The 21398-nt window shown below is 38.2% G+C and overlaps 1 protein-coding gene across 1 annotated transcript in view; it reads right to left on the reverse strand.

Moving 5' to 3' along the window:
* Positions 1-777: 777 nt before the first annotated feature.
* MBTPS2 (membrane bound transcription factor peptidase, site 2) overlaps positions 778-21398 on the reverse strand; it is a 49488-nt gene continuing 28867 nt past the window's right edge. Inside the window, exons 7-11 of the mRNA XM_055562947.1 lie at positions 20895-21075; positions 12052-12146; positions 11498-11693; positions 5515-5590; positions 778-4412 (exon numbers count right to left, since the gene is read on the reverse strand). Coding sequence (XP_055418922.1) covers positions 4190-4412; positions 5515-5590; positions 11498-11693; positions 12052-12146; positions 20895-21075 — 771 coding nt within the window. The 3' untranslated portion in view covers positions 778-4189. The remainder of the gene's footprint in view (positions 4413-5514; positions 5591-11497; positions 11694-12051; positions 12147-20894; positions 21076-21398) is intronic.

A 21398-nucleotide genomic window follows, 5' to 3' on the forward strand; every position in this document is an offset into this window, starting at 1 on the left:
ATATACAATGGATTATTCAAATTAGTATGGCCTAAACAGCAAAAGTAGCTTGCATATGTGCTGATTTTAAAAGGTTTACTGTTTCAATAAGCATATCCACATGCTTTACCTTAAAAGTAAATTTGTTACCCAACTCTATTCCAATGGTGAAAATCATTCCCAGAATTCACATAGCTGTGAAATAAGGTTTTTTTTTTCTTCCTGTCTTTTATTACATGTTCAAGTACTTAAAAAGTTAGATTATACTAAAGCATATGTATAGTATTATTTGATGAGTTATTAAAAGAAAATTGGTCTACATTGAATTGTATGCTTTAAACAGCTGAACTTTATAGTGTTTAATTATATCTCAGTAAAGCTGATAGATAATCATCTAGTCTTGTGGCTCTTCACTGTAGCTTAATGGGATCAGAGGCAAAGAGGAGGAGTGAAATGAGGGCTGACCAATCAGGAAGTGGGTTAAATCCCCAGGCTATTTTTTGGCCCTTAGTAACCAAACCATTGGAGAAGGCAATGGCAACCCACTCCAGTACTCTTGCCTGGAAAATCCCATGGATGGAGGAGCCTGGTAGGCTACAGTCCATGGGGTCGCTAGGAGTCGGACACAATGACACAATTGAGCGACTTCACTTTCACTTTTCACTTTCATGCATTGGAGAAGGAAATGGCAACCCACTCCAGTGGTCTTGCCTGGAGAATCCCAGGGACAGGGGAGCCTGGTGGGCTGCTGTCTCTGGGGTCGCACAGAGTCAGACACGACTGAAGTGACTTAGCAGCAGCAGCAATCAAACAATGAGAGGAAGAGAGGGAAGAGGGGAGAGGGGGAGAGAGGGAGAGAGAGAGAGGGAGAGAGAGAGAGAGAGAGAGTGTGTGTGTGTGTGTGTGTGTGTGTGTGTGTTTGTCTGGGAGGTTGTCTCTGTGGACATGGTAGGAAGCACCAGGGCAAAAAGTGAAGAAGAACCAAATACCATAGTTAAAACACTTCTTTTCATGAATTCCTAAAAACATCGCCTAACTTAGAGAAGACTTCTGTCAGACAGTAATGAAACATGATAGTCTTCTTTCCTCATCCATGAATAAGCCATTTCGAAAACAGTAGTGAGAGCACAGGGATTTCACGTTAAAAAGACTTCTTTCTGTGATCTGTCAACAACTTTCATATATGATTGCTTAAGTGAAAACTGAGGCTGAGTTTAGAATCAAGAACTTTAAAGCATCTAAGATTGTACTGCATGTGAAAGGAACAATTTTGACAGAAAAGAATACAAATTAAAAAAAAGACAACACATAGATGTTAAAACATAGAATGCTGATACACATTTATTTTTATTGCTAAACATTGAATGCCAGCAACTATGGTATCTTCAAGTTAAACTCAGTTGTAAGATTTATAGAAAAAAATACCTGGGTACCATTAGTATGTGGACATTCAATAAATACCACAGGACAAACTGATGACTAAGAGCCACATACCCATGAAGCCCCTGTTTAAACAATTTACCATTAGAACAGATGACCTGTAAGAGCAATTATCAAAAGGTCAAGTTTCACTGCATGTCTTTTCAAACAGAGATGCTGAAAAGGATATATACATTCTTTACAGGTTTTAAGTGATTAAAAACAACCCTCAAAAATGTAGACAATGCAGAGTAGAACACTGAAAATACAGTTTTACTGTTGAACAAGTGACAACACAACACTTTCTTCAAATCCTTAAAATAATTCATTTTTTAAATGGCTCTATAGAAACCAAAATGAACTATATTCATAAAGATGATAATCTACCAGGGACACAAAGATCTTCCAAGCTATTTTTTTATGTTAACATACATTTACATGAATATTCAATAACACTTTTTACAGCTTACTTAAATAGAAACATGCTTTTCTAATCCATAAATAACACTAAACATCATTCATTCAACCACATTTATTAAGTAGTTTTGATGTCTCATGCATTGTGCAGGGACAGAAAGATGAGTATGACATGGTCCTTGCTCTAGAAGTGCCCACAATGAGGCTGAAGAGACAACACATAACATTTCCTTTCTTACACAATGAGGCTATTTCTGTAAAAACAGGACTGAACTGCTCAATATCCTAATAGACTGTTCCCAAATTCTGACCCAATGGAGCAGAAGACCAAGGTGTTTAAAAGCCATAAGAAAATGATGTGCTTGTTTTTTTTTTCCATCCAGAGAAAGGAGTTTATGGGTAAGATTTCATCTATTGAATTTTTTTCTGTTTTTTTTTTTTTTTAATTATCTGCATGTATATAGCAATTTCATTAGTAAACTGCTTAGTTCATGTAATCAAATCAATAATATAAGTATTTCATGGTAGTCCCCAAGCTTTATTACCTGAATAGGTCTGTGCATTACTCTGCTAATATACTTTAATCCTGAAAGACTGTCTGCCTGAGAATAGAACAAATGCTTTTTCCCTAGGATAAACCAATAATCTGTACAGTTTTTAAGTAGTGGTAATAGAGGTCATTTTAAAAATATTAAAATTATATTCAATATACAATTTCTCTTCAAGAAGGCAGGCAGATTTATAACACAATCTAAAGTTTCTTTAAAAATGATTAAAAAGTTTTATTGCCTAAGAGCAATAAATCTGAAAGAGGTGAACCCCATGAATATCTCACTTAGTGAAAAAGTTGGATACATGACTATTGATGTTTTTGAGCATATGAGAGCACAGATTTTTCATCATAAAAACAGCATGCTCATATAGTTTTAATACCAATAGCTTCACACTGGCCTATTGACTTCCTAGATCCTCCAGGGCTGCATCACCAGTCTGAAAGATCTCAAACTAGGCAGGGCTCTTTCGGGCTTGAGTCAGTCACCAGGCTCCAGCAAATCCACATTTGTTCTCACATGTAGCCATTCTCACTCTACTACCAAGTCTCTTGTGGACCCACAGAGGTAGCTTAGGGGAAAGGCAGAAAGGAAGAACTACGTATTTAATTCCCCAACAGAGAAATATGGAAGACACTGGTGAGGACAGAGTATGCTTCATGGCTTAGAGTAATTGCTTCTTGAAGACAGGGGCCTAGGAGCTAGGTCCAAGGTAGCCCCAGCAGCACAAGAGAAAATGTCTATTCTGGAGCGGTTCCAACCTTTGAAGCTCGTAGAAAAAGGTAACCAGGACTGCAGAAGGTTCTGTGATCTGTGTTGTGATCTGCTGCAAGAGCCAGCTGGCTCAGTTTTGAGGTTTGCCCCTAACTGTTTCAAGCTCACATGCTGCAGGTAGGAAATACCTCCTACAGCTCATTCTGAATGTCAAGGCTGCTGCTGCTTTATGAGGGTATGGGGGAATATTATCAAAGAGGCAACTCTTGGGTGGCAAGACATGTCTCATATTATAGAGTCTACTTCCGAGGTGTTCATTTACTGGGATCATTTAACAAAGATGTTCCCTTTTGCGTCAGCAGTTTCTTTTATAGAATTTTATTAATTGTAATCAGACCTCAGTTGTCAAGAGTACAAAACAACGTGTGTGTTAGTTGCTCAGTCGTGTCTGACTCATTGCAACCCCATGGACTGTATCCCGCCAGGCTCCTCTGTCCATGGGAATTCCCAGGCAAGAATACTGGAGTGGGTAGCCTTTCCCTTCTCCAAGAGATCTTCCCGACCTGGGGATTGAACCCAGGTCTCCAGCATTGCAGGCGAATTCTTTAATATCTGAGCCACTGAATTTTTTTTTTTAATCACTGAATTTTAAAATACTTTTCCAACAAGATTAAAGACAAGAAATATAGACCAAGAAAATGCTCACCTTCCCACTTGGCCAAAGTCTGGTCTTCTTCAAATCTGGATTAATGATGCTTTTTCAGGAAGTTTTTTCTCAATTAATTCTACCCAATTCTGTTTTCCTTTACAGTATTTCAATACAGTATATAGCCACACAAAAATGGTTTAACATGAATTTGCACTTGTTTCAATTGTTCCACAAGCATCTGAAGTTTGTAGGTTCAGTCTATAAAACTAGAATGTAATCATGGAGTATGTCTTTCATTTCTTCTGTTTCTCCCCCATCCCAGAGTTTGGATATGCTGAATAAAGAACTTAAAGTTGTTGGCTAAAATGCAATTTTAAGGAATCACTTTTTATTTCATACCAAGTAAGGTTTTCAGTATTATATATTGTAACTCAGAGATTCTATCAGATGAGTCCAAATATTACCGTGCTGTAACCATCCAGAGGCCCAGGGCCACATTGGCAGCCAAAAGTATACTGCCACCAAGCAAGATGAAAAATCCTATCAGATCTTTGACATCATTGTCTCCAATCACTGAGGTAAGAGTAGCATCTAGGAAAGAGTTTAAAATCCACTGTCCGTCCAAAGCAAAGCAGGGCACTGCATTAACAATTGCCAGAGCTCCCGAGAGGGAAATCAGGTACCTGGTTGCAATCAGTTAAGGAGCCTACTCTGAGGTCTGCATGCAAAGCCATTTCTGGGAGTCAGAAGTGTGTATTTTACGAGGAGTGGATTTGAGATTACAGGGGACTTCTCTCCTTTTTTTTAAAATCTCTGCCTACCAGTAAATGCTATTGCTTCTTAGATCTCTATTTAAAACAAATGATTTGTATTATTTCAAAGTTAGAAAAACTTGACAAAAAATGAAAGCCAACCACCTGTAAACTAAGGCAGTCTGTAACGAATTCCTTGAAAGACTTTCTCTTTAATGATACAAGAGAAAGGAATATGGAAAGAATAAGAAATGAGGGAAAATTCCTCTTCAATCCTTACAAAGTATTGCTTGATTTATAAAGATTTTAGTCCCTTGAACTCTATTTTACTATCATCTGTAAGGTCATAGTGTAAATATCTCTGAGATAAAGCTGCATTCTACAAGGTACAATTTTGACTGTATCCTTTTTACAGTAACTCATTTGTTAACTAGTATTTGCTCATTTACTTTCTGTCTCTGTTTTTTTGCAAATCATTAAGGAAAGAAATTAAAGATTTAAAAGTGACAAAAATAAAGAACCTTTTCAAACTGTTCAAATATATTCAAATTCTATATAATAACCAATGAAAAATCTCTTTATATGCAAACATAATATGCTAAAGAACACATGAGATTCTGTGGAGTGCTATTTCAGTAGTGGAAATCAGTTTGATGTCCCTTATGCATTCCTCCATTTGGTCAGAGTCAACAGGCTCAGGAGGGGTGGAACACATCGCCTCATTTAGTAGCTGAAGACTTCATCCTTTATAAACATACTCAAAGGTTTTAGACCTCTAAACTTCAACTCTCAGTTTGTCTTCTAGGTTCTTTCTCTTCCACACCTTAACCTTTCTCTCTTCCCAATCAATCTCTCTTTTCTGACTTCTTCCTTCCTAGGTACAATCTGATCTTTCTCAACTTTAAAGTCCATTTTTTGTGTGTGTTAGCAGTAGATTGATACTTGTAAGGTCTGTTCAAGCTGTCTAGTCAAGGTAAAACTGATCAAGTTCCAAATAGCACACTTTTAAAATCTTTCACATCAGAAAGGATACTTGACAAATGTCTCCACAACCACAGGCAGATCTATGCTTAGAAACTTGAAACGTGGGATAAAACTGGTGATGCTCACTAAAAAAGAAAAATAAGAAATAATTAACATTATTTATACAGGTAAGCAACAGAAAAATGAATTTTACTATGTGGGTATAGACTGGACTAGCCTATTAAACTGATTTGAGAAAGCCCAACCCAAACATATGCAAACAGGCTCGATGGCCCAACTATAAAAGTAAATCAACAATTCTAGAACATCTAATAAAAAGAGTGGGATACAGAAATTCATGTCTCAAAGTACATTTATATTGTGAGATGAGACTAAAATAAAAACTGATTATATACCAACTATGACTACCAAATACAGAGAATGACTTTACACTAGAATTTATATCAAGAGTCCTTATCTTTTCAAAGAGGTATAACCTTAAAATCATGTTCACTCCAACTATTATGCGACTTAATCTTTTTTGGTCTCAGTGTTTTCTTCATTGCTAAAACAAGGATTAATACTAGGGGATTTTTAAGATTTCCTTCACTTTGTGGATTCCATTACTCTGTTTTTGTTAAAACACTTAAAAACTCTGTTATAATTAAATAGAACTCATAGCACACATTTCTTGAAAATTACCTTGAAGAGGGTTATTTCTACATTTGTTGAGGATGTATATAATATCTGTACTCCAGAGACACCTAGTGTCAAAACAATAAATGAGAGAAATGACCCAAGTTGTATCTTAGGATACGACTACAGAGCAATGAGAGAGCCTTTTAAAGAATAACATAAAACCCACATGTCCATCAATTGATGAATAAATACAGAAAAAGTAATATATCCATACAATGGAATATTCAGTTCAGTTCAGTTCAGTTCAGTCGCTCAGTCATGTCCGACTCTTTGCGACCCCATGAATTGCACGCCAGGCCTCCCTGTCCACCACCAACTCCCGGAGTTCACTCAAACTCATGTCCATTGAGTCAGTGATGCCATCCATCCATCTCATCCTCTGTCGTCCCCTTTTCCTCCTGCCCCCAATCCCTCCCAGCATCAGAGTCTTTTCAAATCAATCAACTCTTCACATGACATAGCCAAAGTACTGGAGTTTCAGCTTTAGCATCAGTCCTTCCAAAGAACACTCAGGACTGATCTCCTTCAGAATGGACTGGTTGGGTTTACTTGCAGTCCAAGGGACTCTCAAGAGTCTTCTCCAACACCACAGTTCAAAAGCATCAATTCTTCGGCGCTCAGCCTTCTTCACAGTCCAACTCTCACATCCATACATGACCACTGGAAAAACCATAGCCTTGACTAGACGAACCTTTGTTGGCAAAATAATGTCTCTGCTTTTCAATACGGACTATTACTTCACAATAAAAAAGGAATAATGCACCAACACAAACTACAACATGGATGAACCTTGAAAACATTATGCTAAGGGGAAGAAGCCAATCACAAAATATTCTATTTATAGGAAATGTGTGGAAACAGGCAAATTTGCAGAAACAGAAAGTAGATTAAGTGGTTGCCAAGGGATGGGGTAGGTGGGTGTTGAGAAGTAGAATAGGTTCCTAATGGGTATTAGGCTTTTTGGAGTGGTGAAAAAATACTGGAACTAGACTGTGGTGATGGTTCCACAACTCTGAATATATTAAACACTACTGAACTGTATACTTTAAAAGGGTAAATTATATGATATGTTAATTATATTTCAGTAAAAGTTATTAAAAAGGGAACATATAAAATCTTATACAACAAAATAAGTTAGACTATATGATCTTGTTCAGTTCAGTTGCTCAGTCATGTCCGACTCTTTGCAACCCCATGGATTGCAGCACGCCAGGCTTCCCTGTCCATCACCAACTCTCAGAGCTTGCTCAAACTCATATGTCCATCAAGTTGGTGATGCCACCCAACCCTCTCATCCTCTGTCATCCCCTTCTCCTCCTGCATTCAATCCTTCCCAGCATCAGGGTCTTTTCAAATGAGTCATTTCTTTGCATCAGGTGGCCATAGTATTAGAGCTTTAGCATCAGCATCAGTCCTTCAAATGAATATTCTGGACTGATTTCCCTCAGAATGGACTGGTTAGATCTCCTCGCAGTCCAGTTCAGTTAGTTCAGATCAGTCACTTAGTCGTGCCCGACTCTTTGCAACCCCATGAACCACAGCATGCCAGGCCTCTCTGTCCATCACCAACTCCCTGTGAACTTTGGGTTCACCCAAACCCATGTCCATTGAGTCGGTGATGCCATCTAACCATCTCGTCCTCTGTTGTCCCTTCTCCTCCTGCCCTCAATCTTTCTCAGCATCAGGGTCTTTTCCAATAAGTCAGCTCTTTGCATCAGGTGGCCAAAGTATTGGAGTTTCAGCTTCAACATCAGTCCTTCCAATGAATACCCAGGACTGATCTCCTTTAAGATGGATTGGTTGGATCTCCTTGCAGTCCAAGGGACTCTCAAGAGTCTTCTCCAACACCACAGTTCAAAAGCATCAGTTCTTTGGTGCTCAGCTTTCTCCACAGTACAACTCTGACATTCATACATGACCGCCGGAAAAACCATAGCATTGACTAGATGGACCTTTGTTGGCAAAGTAATGTCTCTGCTTTTTAATATGCTGTCTAGGTTGGTCATAACTTTCCTTCCAAGGAGTTCAGTTCAGTTCAGGTGCTCAGTCGTGTCCGACTCTTTGTGACCCCATGAATCTCAGGTGCCAGGCCTCCCTGTCCATCACCAATTCCCGGAGTTCACTTAAACACATGTCCATCGAGTCGGGGATGCCATCCAGCCATCTCATCCTCTGTCGTCCCCTTCTCCTCCTGCCCCCAATCCCTCTCAGCATCAGAGTCTTTTCCAACGAGTCAACTCTTCGCATGAGGTGGTCAAAGTACTGGAGTTTCAGCTTTAGCATCAGTCCTTCCAATGAACACCCAGGACTGATCTCCTTTAGGATGGACTGGTTGGACCTCCTTGCAGTCCAAGGGACTCTCAAGAGTCTTCTCCAACACCACAGTTCAAAAGCATCAATTCTTTGGTGCTCAGCTTTCTTCACAGTCCAACTCTGACATTCATACATGACCACCGGAAAAACCATAGCCTTGACTAGATGGACCTTTGTTGGCAAAGTAATGTCTCTGCTTTTTAATATGCTATCTAGGTTGGTCATAACTTTCCTTCCAAGGAATAAGTGTCTTTTAATTTCATGGCTACAATCACCATCTAGCGTGTGAGATGAGTGCAACTGTGCAGTAGTTTGAGCATTCTGTGGCATTGCCTTTCTTTGGGTTTGGAATGAAAACTGACCTTTTCCAGTCCTGTGGCCACTGCTGAGTTTTCCAAATTCCAAGGAGTAAGCGTCTTTTAATTTCATGGATGCAGTCACCATCTGCAGTGATTTTGGAGCCAAGAAAAATAAAGTCTGACACTGTTTCCCCATCTATTTTGCCATGAAGTGATGGGACCGGATGCCATGATCTTAGTTTTCTGAATGTTGAGCTTTAAGCCAACATTTTCACTCTCCTCTTTCACTTTCATCAAGAGGCTTTTTTAGTTCTTCTTCACTTTCTGCCATAAGGGTGGTGTCATCTGCATATCTGAGGTTATTGATATTTCTCCCGGCAATCTTGATTCCAGTTTGTGCTTCTTCCAGCCCAGTGTTTCTCATGATGTATTCTGCATACAAGTTAAATAAGCAGGGTGATAATATACAGCCTTGATGTACTCCTTTACCTATCTGGAACCAGTCTGTTGTTCCATGTCCAGTTCTAACTGTTGCTTCCTGACCTGCATACAGGTTTCTCAAGAGGGAGGTCAGGTGGTCTGGTACTCCCATCTCTTTCAGAATTTTCCACAGTTTATTGTGATCCACACAGTCAAAGGCTTTGGCATAGTCAATAAAGCAGAAATAGATTTTTTCTGGAACTCTCTTGCTTTATCGATGATCCAGCGGATGTTGGCAATTTGATCTCTGATTCCTCTGCCTTTTCTAAAACCAGCTTGAACATCTGGAAGTTCATGGTTCATGTATTGCTGAAGCCTGGCTGGGAGAATTTTGAGCATTACTTTACTAGCGTGTGAAATGAGTACAATTGTGCGGTAGTTTGAGCATTCTTTGGCATTGCCTTTTTTGGGGACTGGAATGAAAACTGACCTTTTCCAGTCCTGTGGCCACTACTGAGTTTTCCCAATTTGCTGGCATATTGAGTGGAGCACTTTCACAGCATCATCTTTCAGGATTTGAAATAGCTCAACTGGTATTCCACGCTTGCAGTCCAAGGGACTCTCAAGAGTCTTCTCCAACACCACTATTCAAAACAATCAATTCTTTGGCGCTTAGCTTTCTTTATGGTCCAACTCTCACATGCATACATAACTACTGGAAAAACCACAGCCTTGACTATACGGATCTTTGTTGGCAAAGTGATGTCTCTGCTATGCTGTCTAGGCTTGTCATAGCTTTTCTTCCAAGGAGCAAGCGTCTTTTAATTTCATGGCTGCAGTCACTATCTGCAGTGATTTTGGAGCCCCCCAAAATAAAGTCTTGTCACTGCTTCCATTGTTTCCCCATCTATTTGCCATGAAGTGATGGGACTGGATGCCATAATCTTCATTTTTGGAATGTTGCATTTTAAGCCAGCTATTTCACTCTCCTCATTCACTCTCATCAAGAGGCTCTTCAGTTCCTCTTCCCTTTCTGTCATAAGGGTGGTATCATCTTGTGTATCTGAGGTTATTGATATTTCTCCCTGCAATCGTGATTCCAGCTTGTGCTTCATCCAGCCCAGCATTTCATATGATGTACTCTGCATAGAAGGATGACAATATACAGCCCTGACATACTCCTTTCCCAAGTTGGAACCAGTCCGTTTTTCCATGCCTGGTTCTAACTGTTGCTTCTTGATCTGCATACACGTTTCTCAGGAGGCAGGTAAGGTGGTCTGGTATTACTATCTCTTGAAGAATTTTCCACAGTTTGTTGTGATCCACACAGTCAAAGGCTTTGGCATAGTCAATAAAGCAGAAATAGATGTTTTTCTGGAACTCTCTTGCTTTTTCATTGATCCAGCAGATGTTGGCAATTTGATCTCTGGTTCCTCTGCCTTTTCTAAATCCAGCTTGAACATCTGGAAGTTCTTGGTTCATGTACTGTTGAAACCTGGCTTGGAGAATTTTGAGCGTTACTTTGCTAGTGTGTGAGATGAGTGCAAATGTAGTTTGAGCATCCTTTGGCATTACCTTTCTTTGGGATTGGAATGAAAACGGACCTCTTCTAGTCCTCTGGCCACTGCTGAGTTTTCCAAACTTGCTGGTGTATTGAGTGCAGCACTTTAATAGCATCATCTTTTAGGATTTGAAATAGCTCAGCTGGAATTCCATCACCGCCACTTGACTTTGCACTCCAGGATGTCTGGCTCTAGATGAGTGATCACAGCATCGTGGTTATCTGGGCCATTAGGATCTTTTTTGCATAGTTCTTCTGTATGATCTTGAGCCATATGGACAAGCTATATGTTTAATCCAATCATGTTGTCACTGTTAAAGCATTTACGCTGGTCTGATTCTGAAATTATATTCATATAAAATTCATGTGTTATTCACAAATTACTTTATCATCATTATCACTATGATTACTGGCATTCTCTGGCATATGCTACTCTTGCTACTGATTTGGGAGCTTGGAGAAATTTAATAAACACTCAGAGAATATCTGAGAGGTCATCTATGTGACTTGGACATAAATGGTAGTGAAGAAAAAATACGTCTTTCTCCATAAGTAGACATGGGGTTAAGCTCCATCTTGCTTTATAAATTCAGATTATTTTCCTACTGCTTAAATTTCATTTAATGCTTAAGAACAAGTTAACAAGATTTTAAAAAGTGATCAAACAAATGAAATTAATGCAAGGTGTGTACTGAGTCTCTACCAGTGAGAATATAGGCCATCATAGCAATGTTCTGAGGGTCTACCACAATAAAACCCACCTGTGTAGTGAAGGTGCAGCGGATGTCCTACATATAACATATCAATTTGAGGTGGGTGTTTCACTTTTATTAAGCGCGTATGAGTTTCCAAAGAAGGTATTATACAGAAACTTGAACTTGAGCTTTTCTTACAGTCTTTATTGGTTCTACAAACTTGGGTGGCTTCAACTGCTTTCCGGGCAGGTAGACATGTATGCTAGGGACAGAACATCAATTAGTCAATATTAAAAATGATTCATTAACAAGCAAAACACCAAGTTAAATTCTTTCAATATCTTTCATGTCACCAACCATATTAGGAATGAAGTTCAATAAAGGAAATGCCATTCATGTATATCTACTATAAATTAGATTCAATTATTCTACTCTGGCCAAGTAAGATATTATTATTATAAATATTTTAAAGATTCTCAGATGAAATATGACATGTGAAATGTAGAGATCTTAATAAAATGGTATAAACCAAAAGGGCAATGTTTTCAAGGATTCCATTTTAGTTCTACATGATTATATAATTATATCAGGCAATCAAGACTGTTTCAAGGACAACTTACCAAACGCTTATTAAAATTATTTCTATAGGAAAAGCAAACATCTGTAAGGCTGTGATTGTTACAGCATTCAGTCGAACCGTCTAGCCGTTTGTACGCTTAAAGAGAAATGGTTTATTAAAATCTGTTATTAAAAGAAGTACACAATGCACAGAAGTACATTTGCTTCCAAGACAAAAAGAATTAAGTAAAATGCATATGAACTCAGAAACAACTGTATAACTGACAGTCCAGATTGTTGGCTACTTGCTGCAGAGTTTGATTTTACATTACAAAAAGAGATACATCCAATTTGAATCAAGAAGCAGCAATGACCACAGCTTAGTTGTCTTCACATAAACTTACCCACTCATAAAGCTGGAGTTCCAGGGTCTCAGTAGGTTTTGCAGTAACTCCAGCCGGTCAAGCACAAATACTTAATGAGCTACTTTTAGATGACCTAATGCTGTTGATCCAGTATCACTATAGAACTCCTGCACTGTGGTGTTAGCAGAGTGAGCAAGAGGATGCCTAAGAGACTCTCATCCTGAAGGACATCTCTATCGTATCAAATATCTATTCCACTTCCAGGCTTATCTTCAGGTTTTCCCCACAGAACCGGGGCAGTCCAAATTGACCACACAGATGTGCACATATTTGCCTGCATACTAGTAACCCAGTTATTCTTGGAAGGCAATGGAAAAAGGGCAACTATTCCCATTAATCATTTATTTTTTCAAGTTCTTTGGTAGACTGCTTCACTGTATCTAGGGGAGAATAAGGAAGTTAAATCACTCATACAGCTGGGACAGAATTTTTTTTCCTATCCATTTATTCTGGAAGGTTTCCTGCATTCAGCACATCAAACTTGTAGAGCAAAACTGATGTGTGGCAAGGACCAATTAAGGGCTCCCCAGGTGGCTCAGTGGTAAAGAATTTGCCTGCAATGCAGGAGACGTGGGTTCGATTCCGTGGGGTTGGGATGATCCCCTGGAGAAGAAAATGGCAACCCACTTCAGTATTCTTGGCTGGAGAATCCCATGGACAGAGAAGCCTGGTGGCCTACAGTCCATGGGGTCACAAAGAGTCAGAAATGACATAGCAACTAAACAACCACGAGGACCAATTAAACTCAGATTCTTATATACATATGACCATACTCAGATATGCTGAAGAAGAGAGGGTAATGTTATCCCTGATTTCCAATACTACAAAAAGCTTTCCTATTAACAAGAGTGTCTTCAGGAGTACTAGCATGAAAATGGTTGTTGATATGCAATTTGACTTTATAAGGATTTTTTATTTCAGGCAAAGATTTTTTGTTTTTAAATCTTTCTTTTCTAGATTATTTGATTAGACTGGGTCTCCTTAAACATGAATTGTTGCCAACACGAAGAGCAAAACACAGGTGAAGTAAACTAACAGATGCACCAATTTCTCCTCTGCAATGGCCTGCTGTGCGGGTGGTTTTGCTTTGTTTTCTTACCATAACTGAATGGGTATTTAAATTCTGGGTGATGAGTAATATTTAAAATATGAAAGCAAACTATGAGCAACTAATGGCACAAACTCGCGCCTATAATCACTCATCAGCCCTAATGGTAAACTCTAAGGTAAAAAGGTGTTTAGAATTAAAAAAGAAATCAATCCAGGCAAAAGTCCTCAGTATGCTCTCTAATCAGTTGCCAAGTCACACCAATATTTACCTCATTATTCTTCTCTTTATCTATTCCCACTAAAGGGTAGACTTCAATTCTTTCTCACTTGACCCATTTGAAGAGAATTTTAATGCAACTATTTTACCACCTACTTCATTTATAAACTTGTCCTAGATACTGAATGCTTCAGATTAACCTTCCAATGTAAAACTCTGAGAATGTAGCTCTTCTATTTAATAATTTAAATTTTCAAAGACCCTGCATTGCTTCCAAATAAAGTCTAAACTTCATAGCCTAAAACAAAGATTTCTACTTTTTTTTTTGATCACCTTATCTCATACTCTTCTCTTGCTGAACCAAATCATTAGCAGTTCCCTGATCTGTGGTGCCAAGATTAATTTATAACAGTCTCTTGAAATTAAACTCACTGTTGAGGACCAGCTTAAGAGTTGCCGCTATGAAACCTGTCCTCATCTTTTCAGTCAAGACCAAATGCCATCAACTCTCACAACTCCCAATATCTCTCATCATGCTTTATATTTAACCTTGTACTGTAATGTGGACATGGTCTATTTCTTCGGTTAGACTGTAAGGTCTATGAAGGAAAGGTTTCTCAGTATTTTATGTAAGGTGGACAGCTCAATATGCACTGAATACATAGATGATGTTCTATGCTACTTGCCTTTATATCAGTGATGATTTTTAAAAATTTACCTCTGATGCTTGATACTTAGCTTTTCATTGAGGAGTGTCAGCAATAGAGAATTGAAAGTCAATAATTTGATATCACTGTTGATATGGCATGTCTAATAAAAAGCTTAAAGGGGCCAAGCAAGTATCAAATATATTAAGTGGATAGTATGTGGAAAAAATTGGAAATAGTGGGGACTGTGATGAATTAGAGAATACATACCCTGTTCTAAGTAGGGTAAGCAGCAAGGCCACTTCACTTGGGACTGAGGGTCAAGAGATGATCCATTTTATTTCAAGAGAAATACAAAGTCTGGACTCTCATGAGAAACTTCTTTCTTTTTTTGGCTGGGCTTCAAGGCATGTAAGATCTTAGTTCCCTGACCAGGGATTGAACCCATGCCCCCTGAAGTGGTAGTGTGGAGTCTTAACCACTGGACTGCCAGGGAAGTCAAGTCATACACATTTGCCAAGGCTGGATTTGGCCTCTACGGTATCACTAATATGTGACCTCTGGGTTAAGGCTTCTTCTTATGGTGATTAATCCAATCAAAACACAAATCAATGGCTGTGGCTGCCCTGACAAGATGAAGTACCTCCTGAAATACGGAATTTTCCATTTAAAGAGTTTAATAGTTTGTTATCATGTGAGAAGTAAACTGTGACATTTCTGTTTATTAATTAAAAATATATATATGTTTAAAAATATTTTTTATTTTACAACCTTTTCTACTGGGTCACGTTAAAGGACAAGTCACTTAATTTCAGTGACTCAATTCTTAACCTATACGACAGGGATGCCAAAGGTAATTTTCACATTACTATACTGCTATCAACATGAGGGGCCTCCCAGGTGGCTTAGTGGTAAAGAATCTGCTTGCCAAGCAGGAGACATGGGTTCGATCCCTGGGTTGGGAAGATCCCCTGGAGAAGGAAATGGCAACCCACTCCAGTATTCTTGTCTGGGAACTCCCATGGACAGAAGAGCCTGGCAGGTTATACTCCATGGGGTTGCAAAGAGTCAAACACCACTGAGCATGCACACACACATCAACACGAGAGGCTTATTCAATTCTACATTGGAAGGCACATTCAAGACTGCAGTGGGGGGACTTCCTTGGTGGTCCAGTGGTTAAGATTCCGTGCTTCTGTTGTGGGCTGCTCAGGTTCGATCCCTGACTGGGGAACTAAGATTCCATTAGCCATGCAGCAAAAAAAAAAAAAAAAAAAAAAAAAGAGAGAGAATGCAATGGGAAGTCCCAGAAGCTTTCTTGGCTTCAATTTAACTCTAGGAGATTAGAATTGTCCCTTAAATCTCCCCAAATGGGGAAACAACTAGGAAAATTAAGTCCAGATTAGTTTCACAATTCCACTACAGGGAGAACCTGTATATTTTGAATGTACCCTAAGATACTTGTAGATATAGTCTAGTCTTCAAAGGATGGTCTAAACCACAGGTTATTTTGGAATAAGGTTGGAAGGAAGAAACTTTTCCAGTCTATAGTTCACAGTCTTCACTACTTTCTATATCACTAAAATGAACTGAACAATTTTCTTACCCTGGTTTAATAAATATTTAACTGTAACTAGAGTTCCAATATAGGCAGGCAAACCTATTTATTCTTAGTTTTATAGTAGAATTTATACCAGCACCACCTAGTAAAAAACAGTTTAAAAAATTATAAACACACACACACATACTCTCTCTCTCTTTTCAATGGATAACAGCAAAGAAACCTTGACCCTACCTTGATACTCACAATGGGAGAACATATACTTTTTCTCTGAACATGAGAGATTTGGGCATAAAAACAATCTGGGTACTCAAATTGTATGGAAAAGATTTCCAGAGTTTTCCTTACACTATCTTAAACCAGGTCAGGAATGGTCTTTTCTCACTTCAGTTAAAGATGCATAATACAGGACAACACTCCCTTTGCCAGGCAGTTATACGTATATGCCCTCACCTCCTCTGAACAGGAATATAGGTTATTCAAAGAGGCTGCAGGAGTCTGGGCTCATAGATTAATTTTAGGTAGTAGTTGCCTTTAGTATTCAATCTCACGCTTTTTAAAAATGCAGCTCAAATGCTGGACTTAGTAGCCTTTCTTACTCAAAACAACACTTACAAAAAAGAAAAAAGGAACTTAGCTTTAGGCATATATGAAGAGTGTCCCCTCAAACTAAAGAAAGAGAATGTAAGCTACTTGTTAGAAAATAGTCCAAAGGGACTTCCCTGGTGGTCCAGTGGTTAAGACTCTGTGCTTCTACTGTAGACGGTGCGGGTACGACTCCCGCTTGTGGAACTAACATGCCATGCAGTGAGGCCAAAAATATGTCCCCCAAAAGAACCAAACTAGTTCTTGTCTGTAACTTTTAGTTCCATTCAAATGGAACTAATGGCGTATGGATACATGGCAATCCTAAATTAAGCAGAGGTTTGAATATGAATCGGAGAAGGCAATGGCGCCCCACTCCAGTACTCTTGCCTGGAAAATCCCATGGACAGAAGAGCCTGGAAGGCTGCAGTCCATGGGGTCGCTGAGGGTCGGACGTGACTGAGCGACTTCCCTTTCACTTTTCACTTTCATGCATTGGAGAAGGAAATGGCAACCTACTCCAGTACTATTGCCTGGAAAATCCCATGGATGGAGGAGCCTGGTAGGCTGAGTCCATGGGGTTGCTGAGGGTTGGACACAACTGAGCGACTTCACTTTCACTTTGAATATGAATAGGGGAAAAGTTTGTTCTGTTCTGACTCAGAATGAAAGAAGAGATCTATTCTAGGTACAAAGATCTCCAAGCCCTCACCCAGTGTCCTTTCTGGGGCTTCCTGGAAAGGCCATTCAATCTCCAAGGAGTGTATGGGACAAGCTCATTAGGCTTACTCCATGCACCAAGGGCAGACATAGAATAAAACCAGCCTTGGCTCTGTTGATGCCACTCCTAGGTTAGCAGGTTAATGTTTAAAAATAAAAAAGGAAAGGATTGACAGAAGAAAAACAGAAGGTCCCAACAATTTCATAAAATGAATGGTCATTTCATGTAGATTAACCACATTTTAAAAAATTTGCCAGAAATCCACCTGTTAACATTTAAAGGAGAACATTTAGTATGCTTAATATCTTAGGGAATAGCTTTAAAAATCTAATAATACACCTAGGAAAGTCAGGGTATGAAATAAGGCCAGAAATGATTGGCTGGGACAGCTTATGGGCACTTTCAGGGTCAGATCTTTTCAAAGTGGCTTTACTGTTTTGAAGTGGTATAAATTCTTAAAATTTTAATTGTGCATACCTAATTTTACTCTAAATTGAGTATCAATTACTTTTGGATTATAGGTTATCTTATATTACCATATTTGGCTATATTTATGCTCTCAATTATAATGTACGGTAACAAATGTACCTAGGTACATGTAAAACAATATCAATCCATAGCTTTCTTAAATGTCCATAGCTCCAGTGGTCAAACCTGTCATTTAAATTAATCTAGCATATTATTTTAAGTTATATTTACAGTCATTAAGATTTCTGCAATCTGGCTAAGTATAGGCATGCTATTAAAAAATGATTAAATGAAGGTACAGGTTTATCAGATACAGTCAGAATATAAAATCAACAAGTATCCTAATACAGTCACTTCTAAGGAGAGGAAATATATACTGAAGAACTATTATTTGGGGATTGATTTTTTTTTTTTATTAGTGTGGGAGTGTGTTAAGAGTAATACCTGCTTTGGGTTTTTAAGTAAATACCTCCAAAATGTGGCATAGGATCCATAATAGTGAAATACTCAAAAAGTTAATAAGGAAAGAATTCTGGAGTATTTCAAGAAAAATTTCACTTCCATTCTGTCTGCCAGGAAAAGACTAACTATAAACATTGAAACACAGATATCCTAAATAAAATGATTCTATTGGAGAGAAATTTTATTTGATAACAATGTCATTTTGGCTTTGGTAATTCAATACTAGTTATACCAAATTTAGACAAACTTGAGGAAAATGATAAAGGACTTAAGTATGAAATAATGGATTCTTCTCTTACAGAAGAAGATACTGTGGATTACATACCCATTTGAAAAGATACAATACATGGAAAAACATGAGATGCAATTTGAAGTACTGAGTGCTACCTAGGTATTTTTGCCCTTGTCAAAAATGGATGCTGATAGTACAGCCACTATGGAGAACAGTGTGGAGATTCCTTAAAAAACTGGAAATAGAACTGCCTTATGATCCAGCAATCCCACTGCTGGGCATACACACTGAGGAAACCAGAAGGGAAAGAGACACGTGTACCCCAATGTTCATCGCAGCACTGTTTATAATAGCCAGGACATGGAAGCAACCTAGATGTCCATCAGCAGATGAATGGATAAGAAAGCTCTGGTACATATACACAATGGAGTATTACTCAGCCATTAAAAAGAATACATTTGAATCAGTTCTAATGAGGTGGATGAAACTGGAGCCTATTATACAGAGTGAAGTAAGCCAGAAAGAAAAACACCAATACAGTATACTAACGCATATATATGGAATTTAGAAAGATGGTAACAATAACCCTGTGTACGAGACAGCAAAAGAGACACTGATGTATAGAACAGTCTTATGGACTCTGTGGGAGAGGGAGAGGGTGGGAAGATTGGGGAGAATGGCATTGAAACATGTAAAATATCATGTATGAAACGAGTTGCCAGTCCAGGTTCGATGCACGATACTGGATGCTTGGGGCTGGTGCACTGGGACGACCCAGAGGGATGGAATGGGGAGGGAGGAGGGAGGAGGGTTCAGGATGGGGAACACATGTATACCTGTGGCGGATTCATTTTGATATTTGGCAAAACTAATACAATTATGTAAAGTTTAAAAATAAAATAAAATTAAAAAAAAATGGATGCTGAGTCTAATCAAGTCTCTAGACCTAACTACCTCCTATAGGAAATGTGGGGGATACTTGAACATGTTAATGATAAATTTGACAAAACAAATGACTCAGTTTCTTTAACAAATGATTTTTTTTTAAGTGTCAGAGGGAATTGTTATAACTTAAAAGATATACCATCCAACCGAAACCAATTGTAAAAAACAAACAAAAAAAAAGGAAGACTGAATACCAATTAGATATTAGGAATTATTGTTAATTTTGTTAGATGTGATAATAGTACTGTGGTCATGTCTAAAAGGTCATCATCTATTAAAGATATGCTAAGGTTTATGAATGAAATCACAGGATACCTGGAATGTGCTTTCAAATATTTCCTTTGAAGGTGGACAGGCTGGATGAAAAAATTGGCAAAGTGTTGATAATTGCTGAAGCTGGGAGAAGGATGCATGAGGTTTCATTTATATTACTCTGCCTCTTTCTTTTTGGCCTCACTGCATGACATGCAGGATCTTAGTTTCCCCAACAGGGATTGAACCCACATCCTCGGCAGTGAAAGCATGGAGTCCTAACCACTGGACCTCCAGGGAATTCCCCATACTACTTTCTTAACATTTATTTATGTGTGAAAAGTTTTTGCAATAAAAAGAACTCTTAAAAATGGGTTAGAGGGACTTGGTGTTTCAGTGGCTAAGAGTCCAAGCTCCCAATGAAGGGGTCCCGAGTTCAATCTCTAGTGGGGAAACTAGATCCCACATGTTCCAACTGAGTTTGCACGCAGCAACTAAAGATATTGTGTGCCACAACTAAGACCCAGTGTGCCAAACAAATAAAAATTAATCTTAAATAATAGGTTATACATGGAAGATTACATATGAAAAAAAATTTAAACCAGTTATTACTACTTTGCCACTTTGCACATGGCACTTTAATAAAATTATTTTTAATAATTAATCATATTTCTTAACCCCAGTAGATGTGTAAAAGTATTCAAGCATTTCTTGATTTAAAAATGTGAGTATAATTTGCGCTTTCCAACACTTTCAATGATTTGGATCCCCAGGGTTTTGTATTAAGAGTTGGGAGACTGATTTTCCAGAGATGGAAGAGCTAAAAATACATTTGGCAGCTTCTGAAAGTAAACTTGCTTCACCCTGTTGCCTATTAGACAGAACAACAGATCTGACTTCAGGAAGTATTTTTGGACATCAAGATGATTTTCTCTGGACACCTGCCACACGAAAAAACCATATCCCAAATAGCTTTGGACATGCCACCATCCACATAGCACAAGGGTATTTAATTACTGGAATTTAGTTAATTGGTTATGTTTGAGCTTGAATGCTGACTAAACACAAGTGTTATCTAAATGCTGAATTAGATCCTAGAGTTCTGAAAATCAAAGATGAAATTCGTTAGAAGTTCAACAACAAAATATAATAGACAAAACATACATATTATTATCTAATTTACCAAGAAGGATGTTTACTCGTTTAGGCCTATTATTACTTTACTGATTTGTTTTAAGGAAGTTAGAACAAAATAAATCTATACAAAATCTAAGAATTAATGAATGCAAGGACTGCTGCTTGCAGTCCTAAATTATATCATACTGAGAAAATATACATACCTCTAACTGGGAAGCTTAACTGCTGCAAAGTTGATGCACTTATACAGTAACCAATTTGGGGCTCATAGGTGATGGTATCCAGACATTCATTCCAGTCTTGTACATTGGTAACAGGACAATCCTGCAGATGGGTGACAAGGTCTCCCACAAAAAGGCCTCTAGGTCCAATTGCAGGTGAGTCCTTGGTAAGAGGGCAGAATCAAATCAGAAAATGCGTAAAGACAAGCTATGATTAATCTGAGCAAATAATAAAGACACTGAATTAAGTAGAAAGTTTTGAATAATGCAAAAACAATCCAGCTTTGAATCCATGATGTATAGTCCTAGAAAAATAACAAAATAAAACCCAACAATTATACTTTTCATACTTCACTAAGATTTTGAATTTTTTGCAACTGAAAAAACAAACAAACCTCACTCACCAACAGTTAAGATTAAAATGACAGTTTTTCCCAAGCTGCTAATTAAAATTTTTTGTGAAAGCGGTTGCCAGAATGCCTTCAT

The sequence above is a fragment of the Bubalus kerabau genome, chromosome X (assembly GCF_029407905.1).
Source record: "Bubalus kerabau isolate K-KA32 ecotype Philippines breed swamp buffalo chromosome X, PCC_UOA_SB_1v2, whole genome shotgun sequence".
Lineage (NCBI taxonomy): Eukaryota > Metazoa > Chordata > Mammalia > Artiodactyla > Bovidae > Bubalus > Bubalus kerabau.